Source organism: Bos grunniens, chromosome 18, assembly GCF_055505025.1.
Source record: "Bos grunniens cultivar Pamir isolate PY7600 chromosome 18, Bosgru_T2T1.0, whole genome shotgun sequence".
NCBI lineage: Eukaryota > Metazoa > Chordata > Mammalia > Artiodactyla > Bovidae > Bos > Bos grunniens.
Window position 1 is genome coordinate 59,334,789 of NC_141182.1, and position 27,389 is coordinate 59,362,177.

The 27,389-nt window shown below is 41.6% G+C and overlaps 1 protein-coding gene and 1 pseudogene across 2 annotated transcripts; one reads left to right on the forward strand and one right to left on the reverse strand.

Annotated features, from left to right (window-relative positions):
* Positions 1-460: 460 nt before the first annotated feature.
* Positions 461-27,389, forward strand: LOC147354450 (uncharacterized). Of its 2 annotated transcripts, XM_086354133.1 has the most exons (6): positions 461-527; positions 5,786-5,844; positions 11,194-11,276; positions 16,897-17,023; positions 19,189-19,246; positions 24,042-27,389. In XM_086354133.1, the coding sequence occupies exon 6, from the start codon at positions 24,119-24,121 to the stop codon at positions 25,430-25,432; it is 1,314 nt and encodes a 437-aa protein (XP_086210259.1). In that variant the 5' UTR covers positions 461-527; positions 5,786-5,844; positions 11,194-11,276; positions 16,897-17,023; positions 19,189-19,246; positions 24,042-24,118; the 3' UTR covers positions 25,433-27,389. The 2 variants fall into 2 exon arrangements, with proteins under 2 accessions (XP_086210259.1, XP_086210258.1); XM_086354132.1 differs by lacking the exon at positions 19,189-19,246.
* Positions 15,666-16,064, reverse strand: LOC147354451 (ATP synthase F(0) complex subunit C2, mitochondrial pseudogene; annotated as a pseudogene).

A 27,389-nucleotide genomic window follows, 5' to 3' on the forward strand; every position in this document is an offset into this window, starting at 1 on the left:
GATCACATCCCTTAAGTCCTCCATCTCAGACACCCAGGTACTGACCCTGAGTTTGTTGAACTCAGCACTATGCTGAGTTTGCTGTTTTGTAGGGTGTCAGTAGGGAATAGCCCATTTCTACCCAGGGAGAGTTTTGTGTTTGTAATATAGAGACTAGAACTGCCCAAGTTCCCAGATCCGTAAATTGCTTCAGCCTCACTAGCAGGATCTGAGCACAACATGCTGTGAAAAACAGCTTTTTATTGAGAATAAACCCTTTTAGTCTTAAGAGGAAGTATCTTGGATTCCGACATAACTTGAAGCTTTTACCTAGCAGTGTTACAGACGGTAACAATGCTGTCAAGGTAACAGGCCCCGGCCCCCTCCGCGACCCGCCCCTCCCACGAACTCTGCGCACAGCCAGCCGGTGCTCGCCCCGCCCCTGGTCGGAAGCCGCGGCTCTAGTACCAAAAGCCCTTTCACACAGAGCCGGAAGTTGGAGAGCGCGGAGCCGAGATCCCCGAGCGGCGCCTAAGCTTCCTTCTAGAGTAAGTTTGCAGAGCTCGCCACCCCTCCAATCCCCACCTCCGCCCCCCTCACTCGTCCTCATGGTGTGGGAATTGCCAACGACCTGAAAACCCTGGCACCCGGTGCTCGGCCCCGAATAGACGCTGCCGCTGCCGTTGCGGCCCAGTTATATTTTCGTTTGGGTTTTAAAGTGTTTTTGAGGCGGTTTCGGCCCTCTGTCCGCGTAGACACCGCCTCTGGCGACATTTTCCTGCTTAAAACCCTTTCTTACCTCTGGCCTCGTCAAGTAAAGCCCTCTCTCGCGAGTTGGAGTCGCGCCCCGCCGCGTCGCCTTCTCGACCGCTGGAGGCAGAGCCCATCGCCCCCGCTCCCGGAGAGGCCGCGCCCTCTCCCTGGTCCCGGGATTCCGGAGAACCCGCCCCGCTCCTGAGCCCCCTCCCTCCCAGCACCTCTGTCCTCGCGTCTCCTCAGGCCGGTCCTTCTGCCCCGCAGGCCGCCCCCCCCCCCCGCTCCCCGCCTCCCCCCCCTCCCCCCTCCCCTCCCCCCCTCCCCCCTCCCCTCCCCCCCTCCCCCCTCCCCTCCCCCCCTCCCCCCTCCCCTCCCCCCCTCCCCGCCTCCCCTCCCCCCCTCCCCCCCCCCTCGCTCCCCGGCTTTCCTGTCAGCCCGTCCCCTCACCCCGCATAGGATAGGTGACCTGGCCAGCCATGCGACAGCCAGTGCTGTTCCATGCCCAGTTCAGCTCGGTCGGAAAAGGTGATCTTCGGTCCGGGGGCGTCTCGTTCTGTCGCCCACTCAGTACATAACTGGAGGCGGGAGGATCAGGAGAAGTAGAGTCAGAAGGACTGAGAGAAATAACTGCAACTGAGGAGAAAAGCATCAGGGAGAACCAATGGGAACACTGAGAATGGCTGAGGGACTTGCAAAGGGATAGTCAAGTCAAAGAGATTAAGCCTTGAAAATAGCCAAGTGAGTAAAATAGAGAAGTATTAATAAATTAAAAAGCCAGATCTCCAGGAATTGGAAAACAGCGTAGGGAGAACTGCCCTGTATCAGTGATGGGAACGGGGAGGCGAAGGGCAATGAAGGACGTCAGAGGTGGAGAGTCCCTAACTGGGTTTGGCCGGGTTTGAGTCCAGGCCTCTTGGGTTAGAGTCCCGAGTTGTGTTTTCACCCGGTTGGAGACCCTCCACGGGTTCAAGTCTCAATCTGAGGTGGCCGGTTTCATAGTGCTGGCAGAGAAAGAGGTAAGGAGCAGAGGAAGAAAGGGGCTGAAAGGAAGCATAGCCACATGGCCTGCCAGAGAGTGGGGAGGAAGGGAGAGTCACAGCGAGAGAAGAGGAGTAATCTGGAGCGCAGAGAGGGAGCCGAAATGGGGGAAGAAAGAGGCAGACATAGGTATGGATTTTTGAAAGGCTCAGGAAGGTTTGGAAAGAGAGCATTTCGAGGGGGAACGAATTGCAGCAGCCTGGAACAGGACACGTGTGAGGGAGGAAATAGGACAGGAACAGCAGGAGAGCAGAAGGGGAGAAAAAGAGACACTGAGACTCCGATGAATTAGGGAGATAGGTGAACAGAGGGGTAAGCTCCATCCAGGTGTGGCCAGTTGTTTGGATACAGATGATTTTTTTAGTTATACAGAGGAGGCTGAGAATTTCAAAACTCCTGTCTATAAGGCTTGTGTCTTTTTTTATTTTTCTTTTTTTTTTTCTTTTTTTTTTTTTTTGTATTCTTGCCTGGAAAGTTCCATGGACAGAAGAGCTTGGCAGGCTACAGTCCATAGGGCCACAAAGAGCTGGATACAGCACATGTGACTTAATTTTATTTTATTTTGTGTGTGTGTGTTATTTAATTTTAAAGTAGAGACCGAAACAACCAGAAAGACATCTTTTGTTTGTCCCATGTGATGTATTTGTTTATTTAAAGCTACATTTGGTCATCACATGGCAACAATCATGCTGAACTGAATGTTGTTTTTTCCCTTTAGATAGAGCCTGAATTCTCATCACTCTTATTTCCTTACCTGCTTGACCACTCTTACCATACTCTGTCTTACCTGCTCTGTCTTAAAACGTCTAAGAAACTGGAGATTTATGAGTGGGAGTGAAGTTGCAGAATTGAGGTGTAGTCAGACTACACCCCAGACTTCCCTGGTGGCTCAGACGGTAAAGCGTCTGTCTACAGCGCGGGAGACCTGGGTTCGATCCCTGGGTTGGGAAGATCCCCTGGAGAAGGAAATGGCAATCCACTCCAGTACTATTGCCTGGAAAATCCTGGTCACAAAGAGTTGACTGAGTGACTTCACTTTCATTTTAGACTATACCCAGAGTTTCTCACAGTTCCTCAAACAGGCCAGCAGTCACCATGTTCTACTCTGTCTATATTAGTTACTCATCAAACACAGAGTCCCACTGAATTCTTTGTTATCTAAAGACTAAATGGTAGGGATTTTCCTGGTAGTCCAGTGGCTAAGACTCCATGCTCCCAATGCAGGGGGCCTGGGAGGGAACTAGATCCCATACGCCACAATCCCTGGTCAGGGAACTAGATCCCATACACCACAACTAAGGCCCAATGCTGCCAAATAAACAAGTATTAAAAAAAAAAGACTAAATTGTGTGGGACTTCCCTGGTGGTCCAGTGGTTAAGAATCCGCCTTGCAATGCAAGGGATGCAGGTCTGATCCCTGGTTGGAGACTAAGATCCCACATGCCCTGGAGCTACTGAACCCACATGCTCTGGAACATGCCGGCCACAACTAGAGAGCCCAGGTACTGCAACAAAAGATCCTGGATGACACAACGAAGATCCTGCATGCTGCAGCTAAGACCCAACACAGTCAAATAAATAAATAATTTTTTTTTTAAAGAGAAGTGCTAGGGACTTCCCTGGTGGTCCATTGGTAAAGAATACGCCTGCCAATGCAGGGGACACAGATTCAATCCCTGGTCCAGGAAGATTCCACATGCTTTGGGACAACTAAGCCCAGCCGCCACAATTACTGAGCCTGCACACTCTAAAACCCATGCTACACAATGAGAGAAGGCAACCACAACAGCAACACTACACACAGCAACTAACGAGTAGCCCCTCTCGAGAACTAGAGAAAGCCCCAGTGCAGCAACAAAGACCCAACACAGCCAAAAATAAGAATTTTTAAGAAGACTAAATTGGGAAGTTCACTTCCAACAACTTGTATAATAACAAAAATGGAAAGAAAGGGAGAGAGGAATAAAATGGTTACTTAGACAAACACCTAAAACAAACAGAAAATACGCTGTTACAACAGTCCTCATTTCTGTAATTGGTTAGGAAGCCATAACTGACATCTCTGAACCACTTCCACCGCTCATCACATATTTCCCATGTCTTCAGCCAGAACTTCAGATAGTCAGGGTTCTTTACGTGGTAGAATGATCAAAGCTTTCGTTGCCGATTCAAGGTCTGTGCTGCATTTTTTTCCCCTTCGGTTGCTATGTTAACCTTTACTACCAGGCAAGGAAGTGCCCCAGAGACTCTCCTGGGCTCCAGAAATGCTCTCCTTCTCTCATTGTGTAGCAGCATCCCAATCTCCCCTAGGGAATCAGGATCAATCACACCAGCGAGCCAAGCAATCACTTCTTTTCTTCGCTTCTTGATTCAGTGATATATAGACCCCCAAATGACTAGGTGGCAGATTCTTCTAATTCAATGGAACTGTTAGGTAGGTAGAATAGGGAAAAGGAGTCCAAAATGGCAGTGGCTAAAAGACAAGGAAGGTCAAAGGAAGATCCGAGGACCAGAGTGAAAACTTCAGGCAGAACAAACAGCACTCCTGGCTAAGCCCAATTTGCATAGGGCAGGCCCAGGTGGGGGGAAAAACATATAAAAGGAGGAGCCAAAGCGCTTTCTCTCGGACTCTCTTTCCCGAGTGCATACGCGCACTCTCTCTCTCTCTCTCTCTCTCTCTCTCTCCGCCCCCCCCCCCCCCACGCACTCCTCCACTCTCTTTTCTTCGAGTCTTGGATTCTCCTGCTATCTTATAAATAAAAACGGAGCTGCAACACTGATTTGCCCAAGAGCTGCAGCAAGGTTTGTCCAAGACCCGAGAGCCGTGACGCGCCGAAGGCTTTAATGTCCATCGCTCCAAATCTTTGTTGTGACGAGACAAAGAATCGAGGAACACACACTCCGAGTCACGATAGATGTCACGCGAGTGTATGTTCCTCGGTTCTCTGTCTCGTCACAACAAAGACCTGGAGCAACGGACACCAAAGCCCTCGGCGCATCACAGCTCTCGGGTCTTGGACAAACCATGCTACAGCTCTTAGGCAAATCAGTGTCACAGCTCTACTTTATTTAGAAGATATCAGGAGAGTGTGAGAGAGAAAGAGAGAGAGAGAGAGAAGAGCGCACGCACGCGGGAGAGAGAGTCCCGTCTTTTTTTATTACTTGTGGCAGACGATGACTTTCATTTGCAAACCCTGTTGAGCCTGGGGCAGTGGCTTGATTCACTGAGTTGTGAGTGACCCCCTTCCCTTGTCCTATCATAAGATAGAGGTCAGGGAAGAAGAGACCTGGGGCAAGAAATGACTGACTTTGTCACTCTGTGGTAGCTTTTTTTTTTTTTTTTTAATTTTTTTGGCTGTGCTGTATTCGGTTCTGTGCCGTGGGCTCAGGAATTGTGGCTCCCAGGTTCTAAAGCACAGGCTCAGTAGTTGTGCACAGGCTTAGTTGCTTGTACTTGTGGGATCTTCCTGAACCAGGGATAGAACCCATGTCCCCTGTATTGTCAGGCAGATTCTTATCCACTGTATCACTATTGGGTAGCATTTTTAAAGGAACACTTATTTTTTTTTAATGGATTCACATTTTCTCCTTTCTTTTTGTGGCTTGGAATAGGTCTTAATTCATTCAGTTTCTGTAATCATTTTTAACTTCAGAAATAAGCTTTTTTAGTTTCCAGTATTGACTCATTGGAAAAGACTCTGATGCTGGGAGGGATTGGGGGCAAGAGGAGAAGGGGACGACAGAGGATGAGATGGCTGGATGGCATCACTGACTCGACGGACGTGAGTCTGGGTGAACTCCGGGAGTTGGTGATGGACAGGGAGGCCTGGTGTGCTGGGATTCATGGGGTCGCAAAGAGTTGGACACGACTGAGCGACTGATCTGATCTAATCTGATTCTACTCTTATCATCCTTTTCTAAATATGATTATTTTCAGTGTTTTTTTAAACTTTGACACCTGATTTTTAGATTAAAAATAATTCACAATTTTTTTTTTTCAAATTTTTTTCAGATTCATTCCTTGCCTGAGTGCTTTCTTCCCTTCATGTCGTACATTTGAAATTTTCTTTGGTAAGTAGTAAATCATCTTAGACTATTTTGTGCCATACTTAGCAAAAATGTCACCTCGTTTATCAGTTCTAATGAGGTAGATGAACCTAGAGCCTATAATACAGAGTGAAGTCAGAAAGAGAAAGATAAACACTGTATATTAATGCATATATATGGAATTTAGAAAGATGGTACCAACAATCCTACATGCAGGGCAACAAAGGGAGACACAGATGTAAAGAACAGACTTTTGGACTGAGTGGGAGAAGGCAAGGGTGGGATGATTTGAGAGAATAGCATTGAAACATATATATTACCATATGTAAAACAGAATGATCAGTGCAAGTTCAATGCACAAAGCAGGGCACCCAAAGCCAGTGCTCTGGAACAACCCAGAGAGATTGGGTGAGTAGGGAGGTGGAACGGGGTTCAGGATGGGGGTATACATGTCCAATTCATGTTGATGTATGGCAAAAACCATCACAATGTTATAAAGTAATTATCCTCCAATTAAAATAATTAAAAATGAGGAAACTGAAATTTTACAAGTTAATAAGCAAAGATCACCTCCCTTCCCTTTCTCTGAATTCAAAGAGAAATACATCTTGGAGGGTTTTATGTATGGGACATCGTGTAATAAAATAGACATATTTTCAACTGTGGTTTTACCAAAGACATGAATTGTGTGTATGTGTTTATGTGTGCACACACAAATGGATATTTCTGGTCTCAGCTCTTTACCAGAGAATAATGGAGGTATGACATTAGATCTTGTGAAATTAAAGGCATTTCTTTGAGATAGGGGAAAATAAAAGAACATTTAACACAATAAAACCAACAAAATAAAATGCTTCATTCTTTCCTTTCAAAAAAAGAAAAAAAAAAAAACACCTAGTTCAACTAGTTAGTCTAATGGTATGTTTTCTCCATTTTCTATGATCAGTGAAAAATGATCTGTGATGTGATATGAAGATGTTTCCCTCAGGTCCCTTTTTGACTTTTCTGTGCAAATGAGGAAGGATGGGCTGGATTGACCTGGAACCTTCCAACAGAGCCTCTCTATTCATGATAAAAATGATTGCTAGATCCTATTTCTAAGCTGACCTCTTACAATGTTTTTTGTACCAGTGGATATATATTTGCAATTCTATATTTTTAAAATATTTTACTGCAGTCTTCTAATAAAGAATTACCTGCTTCATATCAGTTTGACCCAATCTTGAAAGAAAAGTTTCTTTTGCTCAGATACGTGACAGATGTTCCTGGTGTTAAATGGGATGGGCATTAAGGACAAATTTGGCCCCCTTGCACTTCAGCCTCCCATTTCATTATTCAGTTATACCTGGTTCTCTTCACTCAGCTCAGACCTTCTCATAAACGGCTTCTCTCTTGGCCCGAGGGAGCCTACTTGTAACATGGAGATGAGAGACTAGACCGGAAACTCTGAGCGTGAGCAACACTGACCCCTGAAATGATTAGCCAAATTGGCTGTGTGTCTGTGTGTGGCAGTTCTGGGTTGGAGGGAGTGTCTGGTGGTAATTAGAATTTTAAATAGATCCCAGTCCTCCTTCAATGAAAAACGAAAAGGAAAACTGTAGAATAGAGGCAGGATCACAGGCTAAGAATCAGATGACTTCTATGAATAAGGCTAAATCTGAAGGGAGATTTTTTTTTTTACGCCCTGACGTCAGACCTCCACTGGCTTTCATGTGTTCTTGGGACAAAAGCTTGACTCCTTGCTGTGGCTCCACAGCCCTCTGTCAAGCTCAGGGCCCTGTCAGTGTCTCCAGCCTCATCCTGGGAGCTGACCCTTTGCTCGTGGTTCAGCCTGTCCTGGTCTCATTTACCTTTTCTCTGTTTCTAAATACCAAAACTATTTCTGTCTGACTTTGTAGTTCCTTTTCTCATCTTCAGGTCACCCTGGCTCAGGCCCTTTGTCACCCTTCAAGTCTAGGCTCAGAGAGGTCTCGCCATCCCCTCCTAACAGTCTCTCTCATGTTACCCAGGTTTATTGCCTCTGTATCAGTTGCCATCAGCAGAAATTAATGCCCTTCTTCGTGGATTATTTTGAGTCCTTCCTGGTTCCCCTCTTTTTATGGCTCATAGTTTTCCTCTTCTTCCCAACGTGGCTGCAGTACCTGATACCGGAAATGTCTTTAGATGACAGGACTATGGGTTGGGCTGAATAATCCTCAGGGAAGACCAAGAGAACAGGGCAGGTGATGAAGATGTTTCCCATGTTCTGGACATTTCAGCTGTAATTGATCTTTACCCCATGTGACTACTTAATTACTCAAAAGAAGAGCCAAGAAATATAGGAAATCCTGAAAAGCCCTACAGAACTGGTGCCCTCAAGCAGTGGACTAAGATGTCCCCATGTTTCGTCTGCTGTGTTTCGTCTTCTGCAGCCCCCAGTCTAAGCTCTGTCCATCCAGGACGAGTCACCATCATGGACAGCAGCTTTGCTTTCTAGGAGTTCATGTGCTCAGTGTCAACGATTGTTGATTTCAGTGCGCTGAGGATAAGCAGAAATGCAAAACCTAACAGGGCAGGAAGAAGACGCTGCCCGCCCCCCTGCAAGGGCTAGAATATCTTCCAAGTAGGTGTGGGTGGGGAAAACAGGAGATAGTGAGACCTGGAGACCCTTGCTTTGAGACTTCCTCATCTCAAAGGCCTTTGTACGTGGACTCCATAGTGTCCCCAGGTAGTGGCAGACTTTCCCAGGAGGGCCAGTCTCTTGGTTTCCATACTGCACGTGCAGTGTCCTTTGGGTGGTAGCTCGTGGACACTCCTCTTGTGATCCCCTTTGCCAAGAAACCCTGGTGCGCTTTAGTCTTGCTTAGTCCAGTCATGCAGGGAGGAGAGGTAGACAAATGGGGAAAGCCGAGGGAGCCTGGTGGGGTCTGCAGGAGGCTTGTGGCAGTACTTGGGGGCATCAAGATGAGCCCAGTGAATGGAGCATGCGCCCATCCCAAGTGTAGTTGCAGGGACAAGGGGTGTGTGGATCTGTTGGAAAAGAATGTCTCAGTTCAGGCTGGAGAACCTGGGAGCAGGTTTGTTGGAGAGCCCTCATGGAATGGTTTAAGGTTCCAATGCCTTAGCTCGTGTTCCTGGGACAGCAGTGCTGAGGCTGACACTTGCCTGCACAGGTTTGATTTGACAACTCGTGACCACACGTGAGCAGCAATGAAGGACGTGGAATTCAGCCAGGAGAAGTCTTTTCCACTGTTAGAACTGTGGCCTGGGCTGAGCCCACAGGCACCTGTGGGTGCAGGAGGATGGGAGCCTTGGGCTTGAGGGGCTGGTTCTAGCAGGTGCCCCCAGCATCCACTCCACGCCCTGGCTTTTGTTGGCTCTTTTAGCAGGCAGGCACCATAGAGTAACAGGGAAAATTTCAGGTCATTTTTTGCATCAACTTTGTTATCATTGTGTACTTGGGGTTGCTGGTGAAGAAAGGTTCATGTGCATTTGGGAAGATACCAAGAGAATCTGGAGTGTTTCCTTGGAAGATGCTGAGGTCTCAGTGGGCCATGTGTATCATTGGAATTATCCCTCTTTTTCATAGTCTTTGGAGATTTTGATGTTTGACCTGGATCACTCACTGTAAATGAAAATATGGTGTCTTGTGTCTGTGGATCCTTGGGTGTCCTCTTTTGTGTTTTGCCTCATGCGTGAGTCATCAGGGCTTGGAATGCTTTGTGTTTGTATAAGAGGGTTCGAGGCTCATTATGGGCTCTGTGTACACCATGAAAGTTTGTAAGTTTGTTTGAGGCCCACTGGGAAATTAGGAGTACTAAGGTTAAGATTGCAGAATGCTTGTTATAAGGTGGTCCTGCTCGATAGGGATCTCTGGGCCCAACCTGAGAAGAATCATAAAGTCCTATGACATAGGGGAAGATGGCTCCGAAAAATCAGAGGGCAGCCTGGAGGCTCGTCCTCTAGAAGATGAAGCTGCAACTCTCTTGCTGCCAGGCCAGTGCTGGGTTCTCTGTTATCCACTCCCGTCCCTCACAAAATAAGCACACACACAGGCATGGTACAGAAAACACGGAATCTTAACTGCACTGTTGATGGTAATGTAAATGGTACTGCTTTGTTGGAAAATAAAATGGAAGTTCCTTAACAAATTAATATAAAACAGTTCTACAGTCTGTCAAACCCATTTCTGACAGATATCCAAAGGAAAAGCGATCAGTTTTTCAGAGATATGTCCGGAGTCCCGTGAGTGTGACTGGATTTGCAGTAGCCAAGGCATAGACACAGCCCAGATGTCTCTTGACAAAAGAATAGGTAACAAAAGTGTGGTATAGAAATATTTATTATATACTGTATACTCATGAACTATTTTTTCTCTATATATAAATATAAAAATCAAGAATCCTGCATTTATGCCAAAATGAATGAACCTAGAGAACATTATGCCAAGTTAAATAAGCTTGACAAAAGAGGACAGACACTATGTGGAAACTAGACTTGTCAAACTCATAGAGCCATCGAGTAATAAGGCTGTTACCAGGAGCTGGGTGGAGGGGGAAATGGGGCACTGGTAGTCAAGGAGTAGAGATTTTCAGTTGTAAAATAAGTAAGTTCTGGGGATCTGAGGTACTGCATGCTGCCGGTAGTGTTTCTATATCCTTGAAATTCACCCAGAGAGAAATAATACAGTATATTCATAGGTGGAAGTGTAACTTACTCGACTATAATAATTATTCAGTGTATGAATCTATCACATAATCACTTTGTACACAGTACGTTTATACCATTTTTGTTAGTTACACCTTAGTAAGGCTGGGAAAGAAAAAGAGAGTTGGGGGGTGCTCTTCTCCTCTGAATGGTGCTCAGCCCAGGCTTCACGTTTCATTCATGAAGCATTTGCATACCCATGTTTTGTACCCTCTGACCAGAGATTTCCCCTTCAGGTAACTTGTGTTGGTCCACAGCTCGAGAATGTTTAAGATGCCCCAGCTGATTCCAATCTGGATCCCTCACTGAGCATCAGGACTCTGACTCTGAGTCCTCCCAGTCCTGTGGGCTGAGATCTGGGCTGAGAAGGGCGTGCTCTGTTCTGACTGGGGATGGATCAGGGCCTGCTGTGTGACCTGAAGGAGATTGCCTGGTCAGCTGAGGTGTCCCCTGCTGCTGTGGACATGAGGCCTCATCAGGAGGGGAGTGTGATCCGACGGAAAGTGTGGGAAAGTCGATGTTGGTCTCTCTGCGGGAGTTGACTGTCCTGAGTCCCTCCTGAGACAGTGGCCACAGGGGCCTGTGTGTTCCTCATGGTGAGGGCTTCCTTGTGTGTGTGGTTGGGGCTCAGGAAGGGGATGTGTTGACTCTAAGCATTAAACAGCATGTTTTCAACTTTCATGATAGACCTCTGAAGACTTATGTTGCCTGAGGAAGCTCTGAAGTTAAAGAAGAGGAAGGAAAAGGAGTGAGGCATGGCTCTTTCTCAGGTAAGGTCATATTTAGTCTGTCCTTCCTGAAATGCCCTTCTCTGGACTCGCTAATGGTGTCTGACTGTGGAGTGTCCTGTCTGACTCCTGTACACGCACACTCATCTGGGGCCCTCCCTCAGGGCCTGTTGTCTCCACTTAGATTCCGTCTCCCCATGACCTGGTGGCCTGGCCCTTGTGAGGAGGCTCCCCTGGGCACCATCCTGGGCAGGGCTTCTCACCCATGGGTTGGAGACAGGGTCTTAGTGCTGTTGGGAGTCAGGGATTGCTTAGGGCCCATCTGGATGTGCTGTCTGCTCTATCAACCAGGGTAAGGAAACTGCACGTCGAAGTCAGGTATTAATATGCACAATAGCCAGTAAAATCTGGGAATCAGATCAATTAGGGGCAGTTTGTTCTGATTTTTTAAGGCAGTTCAAACTAAAATGTGGGTCAATCTCTTTAAATCCTTATGCTAATAGAATGGAAAGTTCAGAAATAGACATTAGTGAAACAGTGTTTTTTAGTTCATTATCAGATTTAAACTATGAAATGAATCTAAGTCTTTGGCAGGTGGAAATTTTCATCACCTCCATTCTTCAGAGGTTGTCCTTTCACTCTGTGGATTGAATCCTTTGACACAGAGATGTTTTAACCTTTAATGCAAGCAAGATTCCACCTTCATTCTTTTGCTGGTGGATATCTATTTTCTCAGCATCATGGTTATTGAGACTGTCCTTGCCCTTTTGTGTATCTTGACATCCTTGTGAATATACCTTACATATACACAAAGAATTATTTCTGAGTACTGTGTTCTGTTCAGTCGGTTTATTTGTCTGTTTTTATACCAGTACCACATCACCTTGATTACCTTGTAATAGGTGTTGAAATAGACCTCCATCTTCCTTCTTCAAGAGTTTTGCTGTTTGCTCTTTCAATAGTTCTGTGACTTTCACCATGTTTTATTCTGCTTCTACAAAGATTGCTATTGCAGTTTTGATAATGAGTTAATTGATTGATTGATCCTTTGTGTGGTTATTAAAGAGTCTTTTTTGATATAGCATGTTTCTTTTGTAATCTTTATGATTTTTACTGATGAAACTTTGTCATGTGGGAAAGAAGATAAATTTACTTCTTTTTCAATTTGGGTACCTTTGATTTCTTTTTCTCATCTAATTGCTCCAAGGGTTTCAGTGCTTTGTTGAACTGTAGTGCAGAGTGTGCATCCTTGCCTTCTTCTTGACCTCAGAGGAAAAGTTTTCATTCTTTCCCCATTGCTGTGCTCTTTTCATAATGGCATTTATTATGTTGATGTTGGTATAATTTATTGTTTGTAGTTTGTTGAGTGTTCCATCTTGAAATGTTGTCAAATTTTTGTCGAATGGTTTTTTCTGCATCGAGATGATCCTGTTTTTTTTTTCCATTAATCTGTTAAGGTAGTGTTTCATATTAATTGATTTTTGTATGTTGACTTCTCCTTGCCTTATATGAATAAAATCCACTTGGTCATGGTGTCAGATCTTTTTATTTATTTTAATTGAAGGATAATTGCTTTACAGAAGTTGTTGTTTTCTGCCAAATACCAACATGAATCAGCCATAGGTATACCTATGTCCCCTCCCTCCCATCTTCCTCCCTATCCCACCCCTGTAGGTTGTTAGGGAGCCCCTGTTTGAGTTCTCTGAGTCATTCAGCAAATTCGCATTGGCTCTCTGCTTTATATATGGTAATGTAAGTTTCCGTGTTACTCTCTCCATACATCTCACCCTCTCCTTCCTCCCCTCCCCCTCCATCTGTTTTCTGTGTCTGTTTCTCCAGATCTTTTTAATGTGTTGAAGTGGGTTTGCAAGTATTTTAATTTTGCATCAGTATTCATCAGGAGTATTGGTTTCTAGTTTTCCTTTCTTGTGTCTTTGGGAAATCATCAAACTATTAGAATCATGATTGCTCCATACAATTAGCAGGATTAGTGGTAATTCTTTTGTAAATGTTGGTAGAATTTGGTCCTGTATTTTTCTTAGAGGTTTCTGACTACTTTTCAAATCTCTCTAGTTATAATGGGCTTCCCTGGTGACTCAAATCATGAAGAATCTGCCTGCAGTGAGGGAGACCCAGGTTTTATCCCTGGGTCGGAAGATTCCCTGGAGAAAGGAATGGCTGTCTAGTCCAGTATTCTTGTCTGGAGAAATTCATGGACAGAGGAGCCTTGTGGGCTACAGTCCATGAGGTCACAAAGAGTCAGACACGACTGAGTGGCTAACACTTTCAGTTTTAACACTTCTCAATTTTTTAATTTCTTAATAAGTAAAAGAGTTTGTATGTTTCTGAGAATTTGCCAGTATCTCCTATATTCTGTCATTATAGGCATTATTGGTCATAGTCCTTCCTTATCTTTAGAAACTTTCTTTGACCTCAGTTGTAATCACTCCTGTTGCATATCTGTTTTTAGTTATTTGAATCTATTTTTCTCTTTTCCTTAGTCTAGGTGGGGTTTTCCTATACAGTTTTTTCAAAACATCAACTCTTGGTTTGTTGATTTTTATATTTTTCTGCTTTCTATTTTAGCTCTGGTTTAATCTTTCATATTTACCTGTTTCCTTCTGCTAAACTTGAGTTTAGTTTGTTTTCCGTTTTCTGCTTCCTAGAAGTCTAAAAGTAGAGTTCGGATTTAAGATCTTTCCTCTTTTTCACTGTAAGCATTTAACAGTTCAGACTTTCCTTTTAGTACAGTCTTCTCTCTGTGTTACAAATTTTGTAATGTTGTCTTTTTGTTTTCATCCATGTATTTAAAAATTTCCATGTGATTGTTTTTCTTAGACCCATTTGTGGTGTAAGAGTGAGTTGTTTAATGTCCACATTTGGGGAATTTTCTTTTTTTCTTGTGTTTATTTCATTGTTATTAGGGAAGATACTTTTATGGTATCAGTCTCTTAAAGTTGTTAATTTTGGCCTAACGTGTGGTGTCTCGTAGAGAATGTTTTATGTGTCCTTGAGATGCATGTGTTTTATGCTTTTGTTGGGCCGTGTGATCTGTACATGCCTGTTCAACTTGGGCGTTGAAATCTCGTACTATTCCTGTGCCACTATTTGTCTTCCTTTCCCTTAATGTTTGCTTCATTTTTCTGAGATATCTAATGTTAGATGCATATATATTTTTACTTGTTACAGCTTTTCGGTAAATTGACCATTGTATCATTATACAATTTATCTCATTGCACTTTTTTTTTTCCTTCAGTTTATTTTGTCTGATATAACAGTCTCCCCTGCTCTCTTTAGGATGGACTGTCTTTTCCATCCTTTCACTTTTCACCGTTCCATGTCCTTAGGTTTGTGAATACTACTTGTTTCAACTCTGACAAACTCTGTGTCTCTTGCCCTGTGTTTTTCCTGTTACTTGTTCTAGTGGCCCCTGCCCATGCGCATCGTATGGTGGTGAAAGACAGGCACCCTGGACAGCTCCTTTCATGCCACTGTAATTTCAGAAGGAATGTATTGAATGCTTCCTTCCCATCATGATGTTTCTTGAGATAGTCTTGCTTAATAACTATTTTTTCCCATATTCTTTTTGCCATGATTTTTAATTCTCCAAGAAGTGTTTTACTTTACTATTGTGATAATTTTTTTTTGTCATAATCTAATGACTCTTCTAATTTCAAATCACTGTTTTATTGATGGAAAAAAAAGCAAAGAAAGTCTTTGGCTTCTGTTAATGTCTTGCTATGTAAATTTAAATGGATAAAATTGTATTTGTAGTTTTGTATATGGTAATTTTATTATGAATTGAATTCAGGTTTTTTTTTTTTATTGTTTTTACCAGTTTTCTTTTGGTAGCCTAGTATAGAAGCCTGTTAACAAACTCAGCTGAGTACAAAAAATACATTTTTATTGTCTGAAAGATGCTGAAATACATGTGAATAAAAAATACATGTGGATTATATAAAATTGTCTAATAAATCTGTCAAGAGATGAATCCTCTCATTTCAGTTAATTTTTTATAGATATGTATGCATGCATGTGCAAGTCTGTGGTTTAGATAGAAGACATTATGATTTAAAAACTACATATCACCTTTTTTTTCAGTTGAAATTATGTTATCAGTATAATCTGTGGCCTTGAAATTTTCTAAACAATCCTGTTAGTGTTTTAAGTAGTAAATGACTAACAGTTGTGTTTCTGTATCCACATCTATAATGACCTTTCATGCCATTCCACATTGTTCACCTTGGACTTTTTTTTTTTTTTTTTTTCATATTAATACAATATTTATTTGTTTTCCTTCTGTGAAACCGTGAGCCCACCACTTTTCCCAGGCTGCCTGGGGAGTTACAGGAAAGGGAACATACAGGGCAGACACAGAAGAAAGAACTATGGGAGGTGGAAACAGCTCCTTCACATCGTGAAGAAGATGAGCTAGACCACCATCAAGCAAAACAGCCCCATGGCCTTTGAGAGGGCCAAGCCCATGGTGTAGAAGAGCTACTGTTTCAGAGAAGGGTTCCTGACACAACAGCGGTGAAGCTCCTGAACACAGTCCCACTTCCAGCCCCGGAGCCAGCCACCCCTGCTGTGGCAGCTCCAGCTCCAGGGAACTTGTCTGCTGTGTCAGAGTCCCTTGAAATGGCACTAGTTTGGAAGATGTGGCTAGGAATAAGTGAGATGGTCCGGGGACCTGGGGCTACCAAGCTGCTCTGGCTCTCATCAGTCAGTGTCTCTGGTCCTTCACCACCACTGCGGACAGTGATCACTCAACAGGGGGGAGGTTCTCCCAATCAGGGAGAGGGTAGAGACTAATTTGGCACAGGTGTCCATTTTCAGGGGATGAAGGCCCAAGGCCCAAGAGCTGCTCCCCATGCAGACAAGACAGAGGGGCAGGGAGGAGGCTCACCTTGGACTTCTTTCAAGTTTTCTTTAGGAGCCTTCTGTCAAAGGATTTTGAATGTTCTCTGTATTACTTAACTGTTAGATGCTTAAGTTTCAGTTGCTGAGCCCAAGCTTCTGAGTTCAGGTGCTTGGTGTAACATTTACCTTCTTGATCTGAGCTGAGTTTTTCAGAGTGTCTGTGACACAGTTTTTCTTCTGTAAGGTGGAAACAGATCGTTCTTTAATGAGCTATTGCATTGATGACAGATTCTTGCCTGTAAAGTATTTATTTAACGTTTAGAGTAGTATTACAGTAATTTAGAGCAACAGGAAGCCTTCAGACACTTTTGGTCCTTGCTGCTGTTATCAACATCATAACTGAAAATTTTGACCTTCCCATTAGGAGTGCCATGGACTTCGTCATCTCTGAAGACACCACTCATGCTGTACCTCATCTAGATAATGAATTGCACTCACTGGGTAGAACATAAAATCTGACACTTCTGTATAGCCAATACACTGTTGAGTTGTATTTATATATATTTCATGGATTTTGAACAATGATGAAAATTCCATATTAAATTGGAGGATTTCATAAGGTCTTAGGAAAAAGCATAAGAAATTAAAATTAGAGATCCATAATTTCTCCAGATACCCCTGCATGGATCTGTTAGAACACATACTTGAACCAAGTCAATCCTTACCCCTTACTACCCTTTCTCTTTTGCATGAAAATGAGAACTTTTCATGGCCCTTTTGGTGACATGTGGTTTCATTTCAGGAACGACTGACCTGTGAGGATGTGGCCATCGAATTCACTCAGGAGGAGTGGGAATTCCTGGACCCTGCTCAGAGGGCCTTGTACAGGGAAGTGATGCTGGAGACCTACAGGAACCTGCTATCTGTGGGTGAGGATGACTTCCTTCCAGAGCTGCCCTTGGGTATCTGCATTTTCCCTGTGTGCCCCCTTGGGAGGCCCTGATGTCTTTCATCTGAGAGTTCTGGTGACTCGGGCATGATACAGCTTCTCAAGGTTAAACTGACCCTCTTCAGATGCTGTGTCTGTTTCATGTCACTGACTAAGGATCAAGCCTGCACCCCGTGCATTGGAAATGCAGAGTCTTAACCACTGGATCACCAGGGGAGTCCCAGAATTTCTGTTTCGGATCTGAATGGTATTTCCACATTGGAGCACGAGAAAAAGCTCTGGACAGTGGGGAATGATGTAAAAATAGCTAAAAATACAATGTATAAAGAAAAACGAGTATCTCAAAAGGGCTGTTTTTTTCTGTTTAGGAGTGGGACAAGTTGGTGGATTGGGTCCTCTGTGGTCGTTACTTAGGAAAATGTAAGGAGAGTGGATAGAGAGATCGTCTTTTTGATCCTAGATCCTACGAGGGGAGCATATGTGAATCTCGCAGGCTCTTAGCTTGCCATCTGTAGGTCGAGCACATGGTCCCATATCCAGATCCTGTAATGTCTGACCTTCATGTTGTATTATTTTTACTCTTGTGCTGCTCTACCCGGTCTGGGAATGTCAGCTGTTCCCGATGTTACATTCTCCTTACTTTGTATCCTTTTACCTCTTAAATATCTTTGAAATATATTCCTGAGGGTCTGAAATTTTATCTGGTTTCCTTGCTGTGATAATCCACCTATGTTTAATTGGCAGCCTCTGCTGAGTCGCTGTGGGGTGGATTTACTAGGTAACAGAAAACTGTGATGGAGACACTATCCCTAATATTATTTTCTTGCTCTGTACAAAGTCACCACTTGAAGCTATCCAGTAGAGTGGTCAGTATGTTCTAGGATTATGACAGAGAAAGTATCACGAGAGCCCAATACATCTTTCCAGGTTATTTTATGGCTTTGGAGACTCTGTCAAGGTCACCGTGACAGTGTTGTTCATGTGTATCAAAGACCATATATTTTAGCCTCTGTCAATGCTATGGTAATTTATCCCAGGACAACTTTGTCCAGGTTCACATTCTCATATCTATGAGGCTATTGGCTGCACTGTTGTTCTGTGCATTGTAGGCATTTTTTATTTTATCCTTGAGTTCAAATTTCTGTGTTACTCTTAGTGTTTCTGTTTTGTATTTGCAATGCGTTGGATGGTTGATTGGGGAATGGTCCCTATGGTGGAACTGATGATCAGACCCTCTTAAAATTCTTTATATATTCTTTATACTCATTTATTATCAGATGTATGATTTCCACATATTTTCTGTTTTACTATTGATTGTCTTTTCAAACTCACTGCATTTTAATGCACAGTAGTTTATAATTTATTATCTGGTTTTAATTTGTGGCCTGTGCTTTTGGTGTTATATCTGGTAAATCATTTGTGGGTCCAATTTCCAGAAACAGTTCCTACACATTTACTTCTAGGAGTTTTATACATTTGGGACTTAGGTTTAGGTCTTTGAACCATTTTGAGTTCATTTTTGTCTATAGTGTAAGATAATGTTCCAAGTAAATTCTTTTGCTGGTGGGTATTCAGTTTTGTCAACATGTCTTGTTTCATAGACTGCTTCCCCCACTTAGCAGTTTTTACACCCTTGTGAAACAGCATTTGAACATCTCCGCAAGACGTGTTTTGTTTTTGTTTTAACCTTTCTTTTTAGGTATGATGCTGCTGCTGCTGCTAAGTCGCATCAGTAGGGTATGACTCTGTGCGGCCCTACAGACGGCAGCCCACCAGGCTCCTCTGTCCCTGGGATTCTCCAGGCAAAAACACTGGCGTGGGTTTCCATTTCCTTCTCCAATGCATGCATGCATGCATGCCAAGTCGCTTCAGCTGTATCCAACTCTGTGTGACCCCATAGATGGCAGCCCACCAGGCTCCTCTGTCCCTGGGATTCTCCAGGCAAGAATACTGGAGTGGGTTGCCATTTCCTTCTCCACTTTTTAGGTATAGTTAATTTACAATGTCGTGTTTCAGGTATACAGCAGTTTACAAGATACTTAATATAGTTCCCTGAGCTATATCGTAGGTTCTTGTTGTTTATCTATTTTGTATAAATATTAGTTTGTATATATTCAGACTCCTAATTTATCTCTCCCTTTCCAGCCCCTACAGCCATCCTGCACTATCCCCTTTGGTAACCATAAGTTTGTATTTTATGCTGGTGAGTTTATTTTGTGAATAAGTTCATTTGTATCATTTATTTCAGTTCAACATATAATATCCTATGATATTTGTCTTTCTCTGTCTGATTTCACTTAGAATAATCCCTAAGTCTGTCTATATTGCTGGAAAAGGCATTACTTCATTGTATTTTATGCTGTGGAAGTGGCAACCCACTCCAGTGTTGTTGCCTGAAGAATTTCATGGACAGGGGAGTCTGGCAGGCTGCAGGCCATGGGGCCTTAAAGAGTTGGACACGGCTGAGCTACTTTCACTTCACAATATTCCCTTGTATATATGTACCACATATTCTTTATCCCTTTGTCTGTCAGTGAACATTTAGGTTGCTGCTATGTTTTGCCTGGTATAAATAGTGCTGCTAAAAACATTGGGGTGCATGAATCATTTTGAATTGGTTATTATCCTTTCTGGATATATGCCCAGGATTGGAAATGCTGGTTCACGTGATAGCTGTATTTTTAGTTCTTTATGGAACCTCCATGCTATTCTCCAAAGTGGCAGTACCAATTTATGTTCCTTCCAACAGTGTAGGAGGGTTCTCTTTTCTCCACACCCTCTCAAGCATTTATTGTTTGTAGACTGTTTGATGGTGGTCATTCTGACCAGTGTGAGGTGATACATTTTTGTGGTTTTGATTTGCATTTCTCTCATAATTAGAGATGTTGAACACCTTTTTAGGTGATGTTGGCCATCTATTTGTGTCCTTTGGAGAAATATCTGTTTTGATCTTCTGCTCAGTTTTTGACTGGGTTGTATGTTTGTTTTGATATTAAGCTGTATGAGCTGTTTGTATATTTTGGAAATAAATCCCTTATAGGTAGCATTATTTGCATATATAGTCTCCTAGTCCAAAACTTGTATTTTTGTTCTTTTTTTGGTTTCCTTTACTTTGCAAAAAGGTTTTAAATTTAATTAGGTCTCATTTGTTTGATTTTGCTTTTATTACCATGACTGTAAGAGATAGATCAAAAAAAATTTTGCTGACATTTATGTCAGTGTTTTGCATTTGTTTTCCACTATGAATTTTATAGTATCTGGTCTTGCATTTATATGGTTAATACATTTTGAGTTTATTTTTGTATGTGGTGTTAGAGAATGTTGTAATTTCATTCTTTTTCATCTAACTATCCATTTATCCCAGCATCACTTATTAAAGCGACTTCTTCATTCTATATTCTTTCCTCCTTTGTTATAGAATAATTGACTATAAGTAAATTGGTTTATTTCTGGGTTTTCTATCCTGTCCTACCGATCTGTGTTTCTGTTTTGTGCCATTATCATACCACTTCCCTGGTGGCTCAGAGGGTAAAGCATCTGCCTACAGTGCAGGAGACCCAGGTTCAGTCCCTGGGTCAGGAAGATCTCCTGGAAAAGGAAATGGCAACCCACTTCAGTATTTTTGCCTGAAAAATCCCATGGACAGAGGAACCTGATAGGCTACAGTCCATGGGGTCACAAAGAATCGAATATGACTGAGCGACTTCACTTTCACTTTGTTGACTGTAAGTTTGTAGTGTAGTCTGAACTCAAGGAACATGATTCCTCCAGCTCTGTTATTCCTTCTCAAGATCATTTTAGTTATCAGAGTCTTTTGTATTTGGTACAAATGAAGTTTTTCTTTGTTTTATGAAATATGTCATTGTTAATTTCATAAGGGTTGCATTGAATATGTAGATTGCCTTGGATAGTATGGTCATTTTGACAATGTTACTTCTTTCAATCCAAGAACATGGTATATGTTTCCATCTGTTTGTGTCATCTTTGGTATCAGTCATCAGCATCTTATAGTTTTATGAGTACAGTTCTTTTGACATTTTACGTAGGTTTATTCCTTAGAATTTTATTATTTTCTATGAGATGGTGAATGGGATTGTTGCATTAATTTTACTTTCTGATATATCATTATTAGTGTATAGAAATGCAGCAGTATTCTATATATTTTGTATCCAGAAAGTTGACTCTGTTCATTGATGAGGTCTAGTAGTCATCTGGTGGCATCTTCAGGATTTTCTGTGTGTAGCATCATAGTGACAGTTTAGCTTCTTTTTTTTTTTTTTTTTTACTTGAATTCCTTTTATTTCTTGTTCTTTTCTGATTGTTGTGGCTAGGACTTCCAAAAATGTGTTCAGTAAAAGTGGCAATAGTGAACATTCTTGTCTTATTCATGTTGTTAAGGGGAATGCTTTCAGTGTTTCCCTGTTGAGTATGATGTTAGCTGTGTGTTTGACATATACAGTCTTAATTATGTTGAGGTGGGGTCCATCTGTGCTGACTTTCTGAAGGGTTTTTATCATAAATGGCACTTGAATTTTGTCAGAACCTTTTCTGCATCTAATGATCATCATATGGTTTTTAGTCTTCAACTGTTGTGATGTGTCATACTGATTAACTTGTGGATATTGAGAAATCTTGTATCCCTGCAGTAAATCCCACTTGATTATGGTATGATCCTTTTATGTGTTAGTAACTGAATCTGCTCTTTTGAACTCAGAGAAGGTCTAGGAGAATAAAGCTTTTTTCTACAAAAAGGAGTTGGATGCCTCAGAAAGGCTTTTGTAACTGGGAAGGTCCTGCAGAGTCAGTTTCAATCCCTCCTTTTCTTTGATACTCCTCGATCTTGAGATGAACCTGTGTGGAAGAAGAAACAAAATAAATGTCCAGTAGAGAGGTTAATCATACTTGGCAGAGGAACCCAGATTTAGATAGGCTTTTCCTGGATTTTCCTTCTGACTTCTGCTGATAAGATTCTTACACAATATCCTGGAATATTGTGTATGTTTTTCTTGAATATAAGCATTCCATTGTAACTTATAAAATTCACAGTTGGATACATTCCATTGTAAATAGTATAACAGGTATTATCCTCCTTTCTCCATATATCACAGTCACTTTTAAAATCTCTCTTGTTTCTGTCCCATACCCATAGTATAATGCCCATAAACTTGCTGAACCAGTTCTTTTCTTTTAAGGTCAGTATAGTAGTTTGTGCTCTCAGTTATTTTCCCAAAGACATGCAGTCACAAGCTGATATCTGACATAAACCTGTGTACCCTATGCTCCACACAGGCCCTTTCTTAGTCCTGACCATTCCTCACATAGTACCTTGATACGGATGGAAACATTGTTCTTACCTATCACATCCCTCCACCTTCTACATACACTTACAGTAAAGATAATATCTGGTCATTTATTGAACAAGTTTCTCAGGACATGACCTAAATCACTCTGTACATCCATGATGGCTCACAAACCATTTCGAGATGGGATGGTTAAATAATAGTTAAACAGAGTACTTCTCTCTTGTATCTTCCTTGATATTTTCTTTCTAAGTTCCTTGTATGTTTTTTTTTTAAAATATTTTCTAGTCTATTCATTCGGTGGGTGGTCATGTTTACAAATAAGTTTTCTCAGTCTGTAGGTTCAGATTCATATCCTGGTTCTCTTACCACTTAGTGCGCCAATTGGGTGTGTCTCCTGCTCTGATTAGAGAAAAACATGTTATTTTACTTCAAGCCTTTTAAAGCAAATTAGTGCCGTCAGTTGTATTACAGTAATACATGTTTTATAGTAAATACTCAAAATTTACTTAAAGCTAATATCTATATTCTGTCATGTTCTTTATGATATGACTTTATCTACATTATATCTTTTTAAAATTTTATTAATTTTTTAATTGAAGGATAATTGCTTTATAGAATTTTGTTTTCTGTCAAACCTCAACTACATTATATCTTGTATGCTTTTCACTTGCAACATTTTTCAGCAATATTGTGTCTGACCCTAGTCAATAAATACACAAAGCACTCACTTTATTATATTTTGGTGCCATTAAACCAGGTAATTAAGAATAGTGCATGGCTAGAGATAAGCCTTCCTGGGTGTCTCAGTGGTAAAGAATTCCCTGCTAATGCAGAAGATGCAGGTTTGATCCCTGAGTCAGGAAGATCCCATGGAGAAGGAAATGACAACCCACTCCATTATTCTTACCTGGGAAATCCCACGGACAGGAGTCTGGTGGGCTACAGTCCACGGGGTCGCAAAGAGTCAAACACGACTGATCGACTGAACAACATAGGTGGGGATTGCTTTGGTTATTGGCTGTTAGAAAACTGGTGAATATTTTACGTCTTAATTTATGTGTCATTTAGCAGTATTCTGCAATACAGCTGACACATACTACTTGGTAACATTGTAAAATGCCTTTTCTTTTTGCGTACGTAGTTCTGTAGCAGATATAGAAAATTGTGTTGTTTGCAAAAAATTGTTTTAGTCATATTCTTCATTTTCTCATTTGTTTTCAATTGTAAACAACCAATTATGAATAGTTAATTATTAATTGGGTAAGCTTGGTTTTGGATTATTTACTGTTATAATATATAATACATTGTTTAGAATTTATTTATGTACAGTAAGTATGCAGAATACAATGATAGTATAATACTTTTCTTTTCAATTTGAAACAACTGTTGATTGATACGTTCCTAGGGGTCCTGGTAGAAAAATACCCTGTTTTTGAGAGTTGGCCTAAGATTGTCCAATGTGAGTGTGTTTGGTATATGGTTTTTAAAACTAGGCTACCTTAACAGTGAATTTATGTTATCATGCTTTCTTAAGTTAAGTATTCTATTACTTTAGTGTTTGTAGAAACTTAAGGTCATCATTGTGGTGTTTCATAACTTGGTGTAAGTATTACTTTTGGTGTAATATATATTCAACATGAAAGATTTATTTGAATTATTGTGAGCAGGATACCTGTGGTTCTTTTTATCTTGTAGATATCTCTCCTACACATGTGATCAAGCATTTACAACCCAAAGCGACCAGTGATAAACGAGAAACATTCCAAACATTGATGCTGGGAAGACCTGAAAGCTGTGAAATCGAATGCTTTCATCTTTGGGAAAGTCAGGAAAATACGTGTGACTTTGAGTGTCAGGGGAGAGATGACAAAAGAAATTACAAAGGAACACCTGTTGGCCTTAATGGAAATGTGCCTGATGGAAGAGATTTGCATGATAGAAAGAATGCAGGGATCGAGCCCTTTGGAAACAGGCTTGGATTTAACTTTCAGGATAAACTGCAGATATTTCAAACTGGCGGGATAATTTCTGAATATTATGAAGTTGAGAGGTCTGTCAACAACAGTTTCTCATTTTCACCACTTCAAAGAACCACTGTTTCTAATATATATGGGAATGATTTCATGAATCCTTCAGTAGTAACACAAGACCTCAAAGCACAGAGGGAAAAACCTTACAAATGTAATGAGTGTGGGAAAGCCTATCTTAAGGGCTCATACCTCATTAAACATCAGGCCATCCATATAAGAGAGAAATCACATAAATGTGAAGTATGTGACAAATTGTTTGATCAAAGTTCACAGCTTGCACGTCATTTGAAAATTCATTCTGAAGTGAAATGTTACAAATGTAATGAGTGTGGCAAAACCTTTAATGATAGCTCCACCCTTGCTAGACATCAGATAACCCACTCAGGAGCAAACTTACATAAATGTGATGTATGTGGTAAAATCTTTGGTCAGAATTCATTCCTTGTAAGTCATCAGAATATCCTTGCAAGAAAGAGAAGTTACCAATGTAATGAGTGTGGCAAAACCTTTACTGACAGCTCAAATCTCAAGAGACATCAGAAAATTCATACAGGAAAGAAATTATTTAAATGTGATATATGTGACAAAGTCTTCAGCCGAAATGCACACCTTGCTGGTCATCAGAGGGTTCATACTGGAGAGAAACCTTACAAATGTGATGAGTGTGGCAAGCACTTTAGTCAACCTTCACAGTTCATAAGTCATAAGAGATTTCATACTGGAGAGAAACCTTACAAATGTGATGAGTGTGGCAAGGCCTTTCGTGTAAAGTCAATCCTTTTAAGTCATCAGACAGTTCATACTGGTGAGAAACCTTACAAATGTGATGAGTGTGGAAAAGTCTTCGGTCAAAAACCACATCTTCGACTTCACTGGAGAATTCATACTGGAGAGAGACCTTTCAGATGTGATGAGTGTGGCAAGTTCTTCAGTCGAAATTCACACCTTACAAGTCATCGGAGAATACATATAGAGAAACCTTTCAAATGTTTCGAGTGTGGAAAATCCTTTATTCAGGTCTCAGCACTCACTAAACATCAGAAAATCCATACATGAGAGAAACTCATGTGAATGTGGTATATGTTAGAAGTCTACAAAATTCAAAGTTCAAAATTTACACCCTACTGTTGGTCAGAGAATTCACACTACTGAGAAATCATACAAATATCATGAGTCTGGCAACATCTTAGGCTTCATGAGAAAATTCATACTGGATAGAAGCCAGATATATATGTATCTCTTAGTCAGGTCTTTAGAACATGAATTCATTCTAGAAAGATTCCTCACCAGTTCCACAAATGTGGGGGGGGGGGAGGAGCGAAAAACAAAACCCTATCCTCACTGCTCACATCTCACACAGTAGTATCAGAGTATTTATCCTGGAGAAAACACACAGCAATGTAATGTGTGTGGCGAGGATCTTACCCAAAAGTCACAAGATAGGAACATAGTGGAGCCATACTTCCCAGATTCAGTGATTGTGGCAAATCCTTTACCTTTTTCACTATATTTAGTCTCTGATGACTTTAGTTCAGGTACTCAGCAATTGCAGTAAGTTCTTTTCGTGTAAAAGAAACCCGAATTCTAACTCAGCAAAGATAATTCTTTGGGACAGTAGCCCACCATCTTTTTGGTCTCCTGGCTTTCTGAATAAAGTCACTATTCCTTGCCCAACAAGTAGCCTCTCAGTTAATGGCCTGTTGTGTGGTGAGCTCTAAGATCTTCACTTTGGTAATACATTGATCAAATGCATTTGCTACATGCATTTCATAATGGTCCCAGGGAAGGAATCAGTGAGATGAAGGGGCTGACTTCATTAGATACAATTCATTCACATCCGTGTTTCCTGGAAAAACACATAGCCTGAATTACGAAATTCAATAGTATGTGTGATTTAGCAACAGGGAGAGCAGAAAATAATGTAAAACTAGGACATGACTCATCATGGTCAGTAGGATCAGGAAGCCCTTCCGTACATAGTCCAGCCTGTTATAAAACATAATGTTCTACCAAGTGACCTTGAACAGATTAGGTAAGATGTTAAAAGGACTGGGCTTTTCGTAGGAGAGGGACAGTTACCAGGGACTTGCCAGGAGCCGGTGAGGCATTCCACTCGTGACAAAGGTCATGAGGAAGGAGGCTCGGCATACGCAAAGGCGGGATCGAGCCTCAGGAGTCCGCCCGGATATTCTCGAGCATCTACCCCCCAAAAAAACCAGAGTCTGCCTACTTTATTGCTTTGTGCTCTCATCTCTGACTTTACTGGGGGCTGTCCCCTACCACCATCGCGCTCTCTCTGTCAAAGAGTTAACTTACAGCTCCAATTAATAAAGTTCCTGGGCAATTAGGAGTGTTTAAATCCAAACCCCTCAGATGGCTCTCTAACTCGCCTGACAAGTTTACCCGGACTCCTGCAGCTATGCATACGATTGTTTACAGTCTCCCAGCCTCGAGAGGCATGGGAAGCTTAAGATATTCAAATAGCTTAGAGCCTCTCAGAGAGTTAGAAACTGTCAGAATAAACTAGTAAAGGATTTCATTGATGAGTCAATGTTTGTTGCCAAGTTTTCACATCCCCTAAATTGTATCCTTGAATATGTATTAATTAATAGTTGGTATATAGAAAAAATAAGTAGTGGCCTTGGTGTTAGTAACTTTAGACCCTTAAGGTAATAAATTCTTTCCTTTGTTGTAAACCCATTACACATCCGCCCTATAGGAATGCAATTTTATCTTTGGAAGATGGCGCCAAACCTTAAAATAATTACTCTTAGAGAAAATAAGTCTTTGTTGATAAGTCCTTGTCAAGAGTCATAAAATGTTAGTAGGCCTTCTGGCCAGAAGATGATGTAAATCACCTAAACCATTTGTATACGATAAATTTGCAGGAAAGAAACCCTGGTTTTTGATAAGAATCAAAGACTGCTGACTTTGCATCCCCTATTATCCTCTATGTGTAACTTAGGGTATAAAAGCCCCTGTTAAAAATAAAGCTATGGGCCTTGCTCACCAA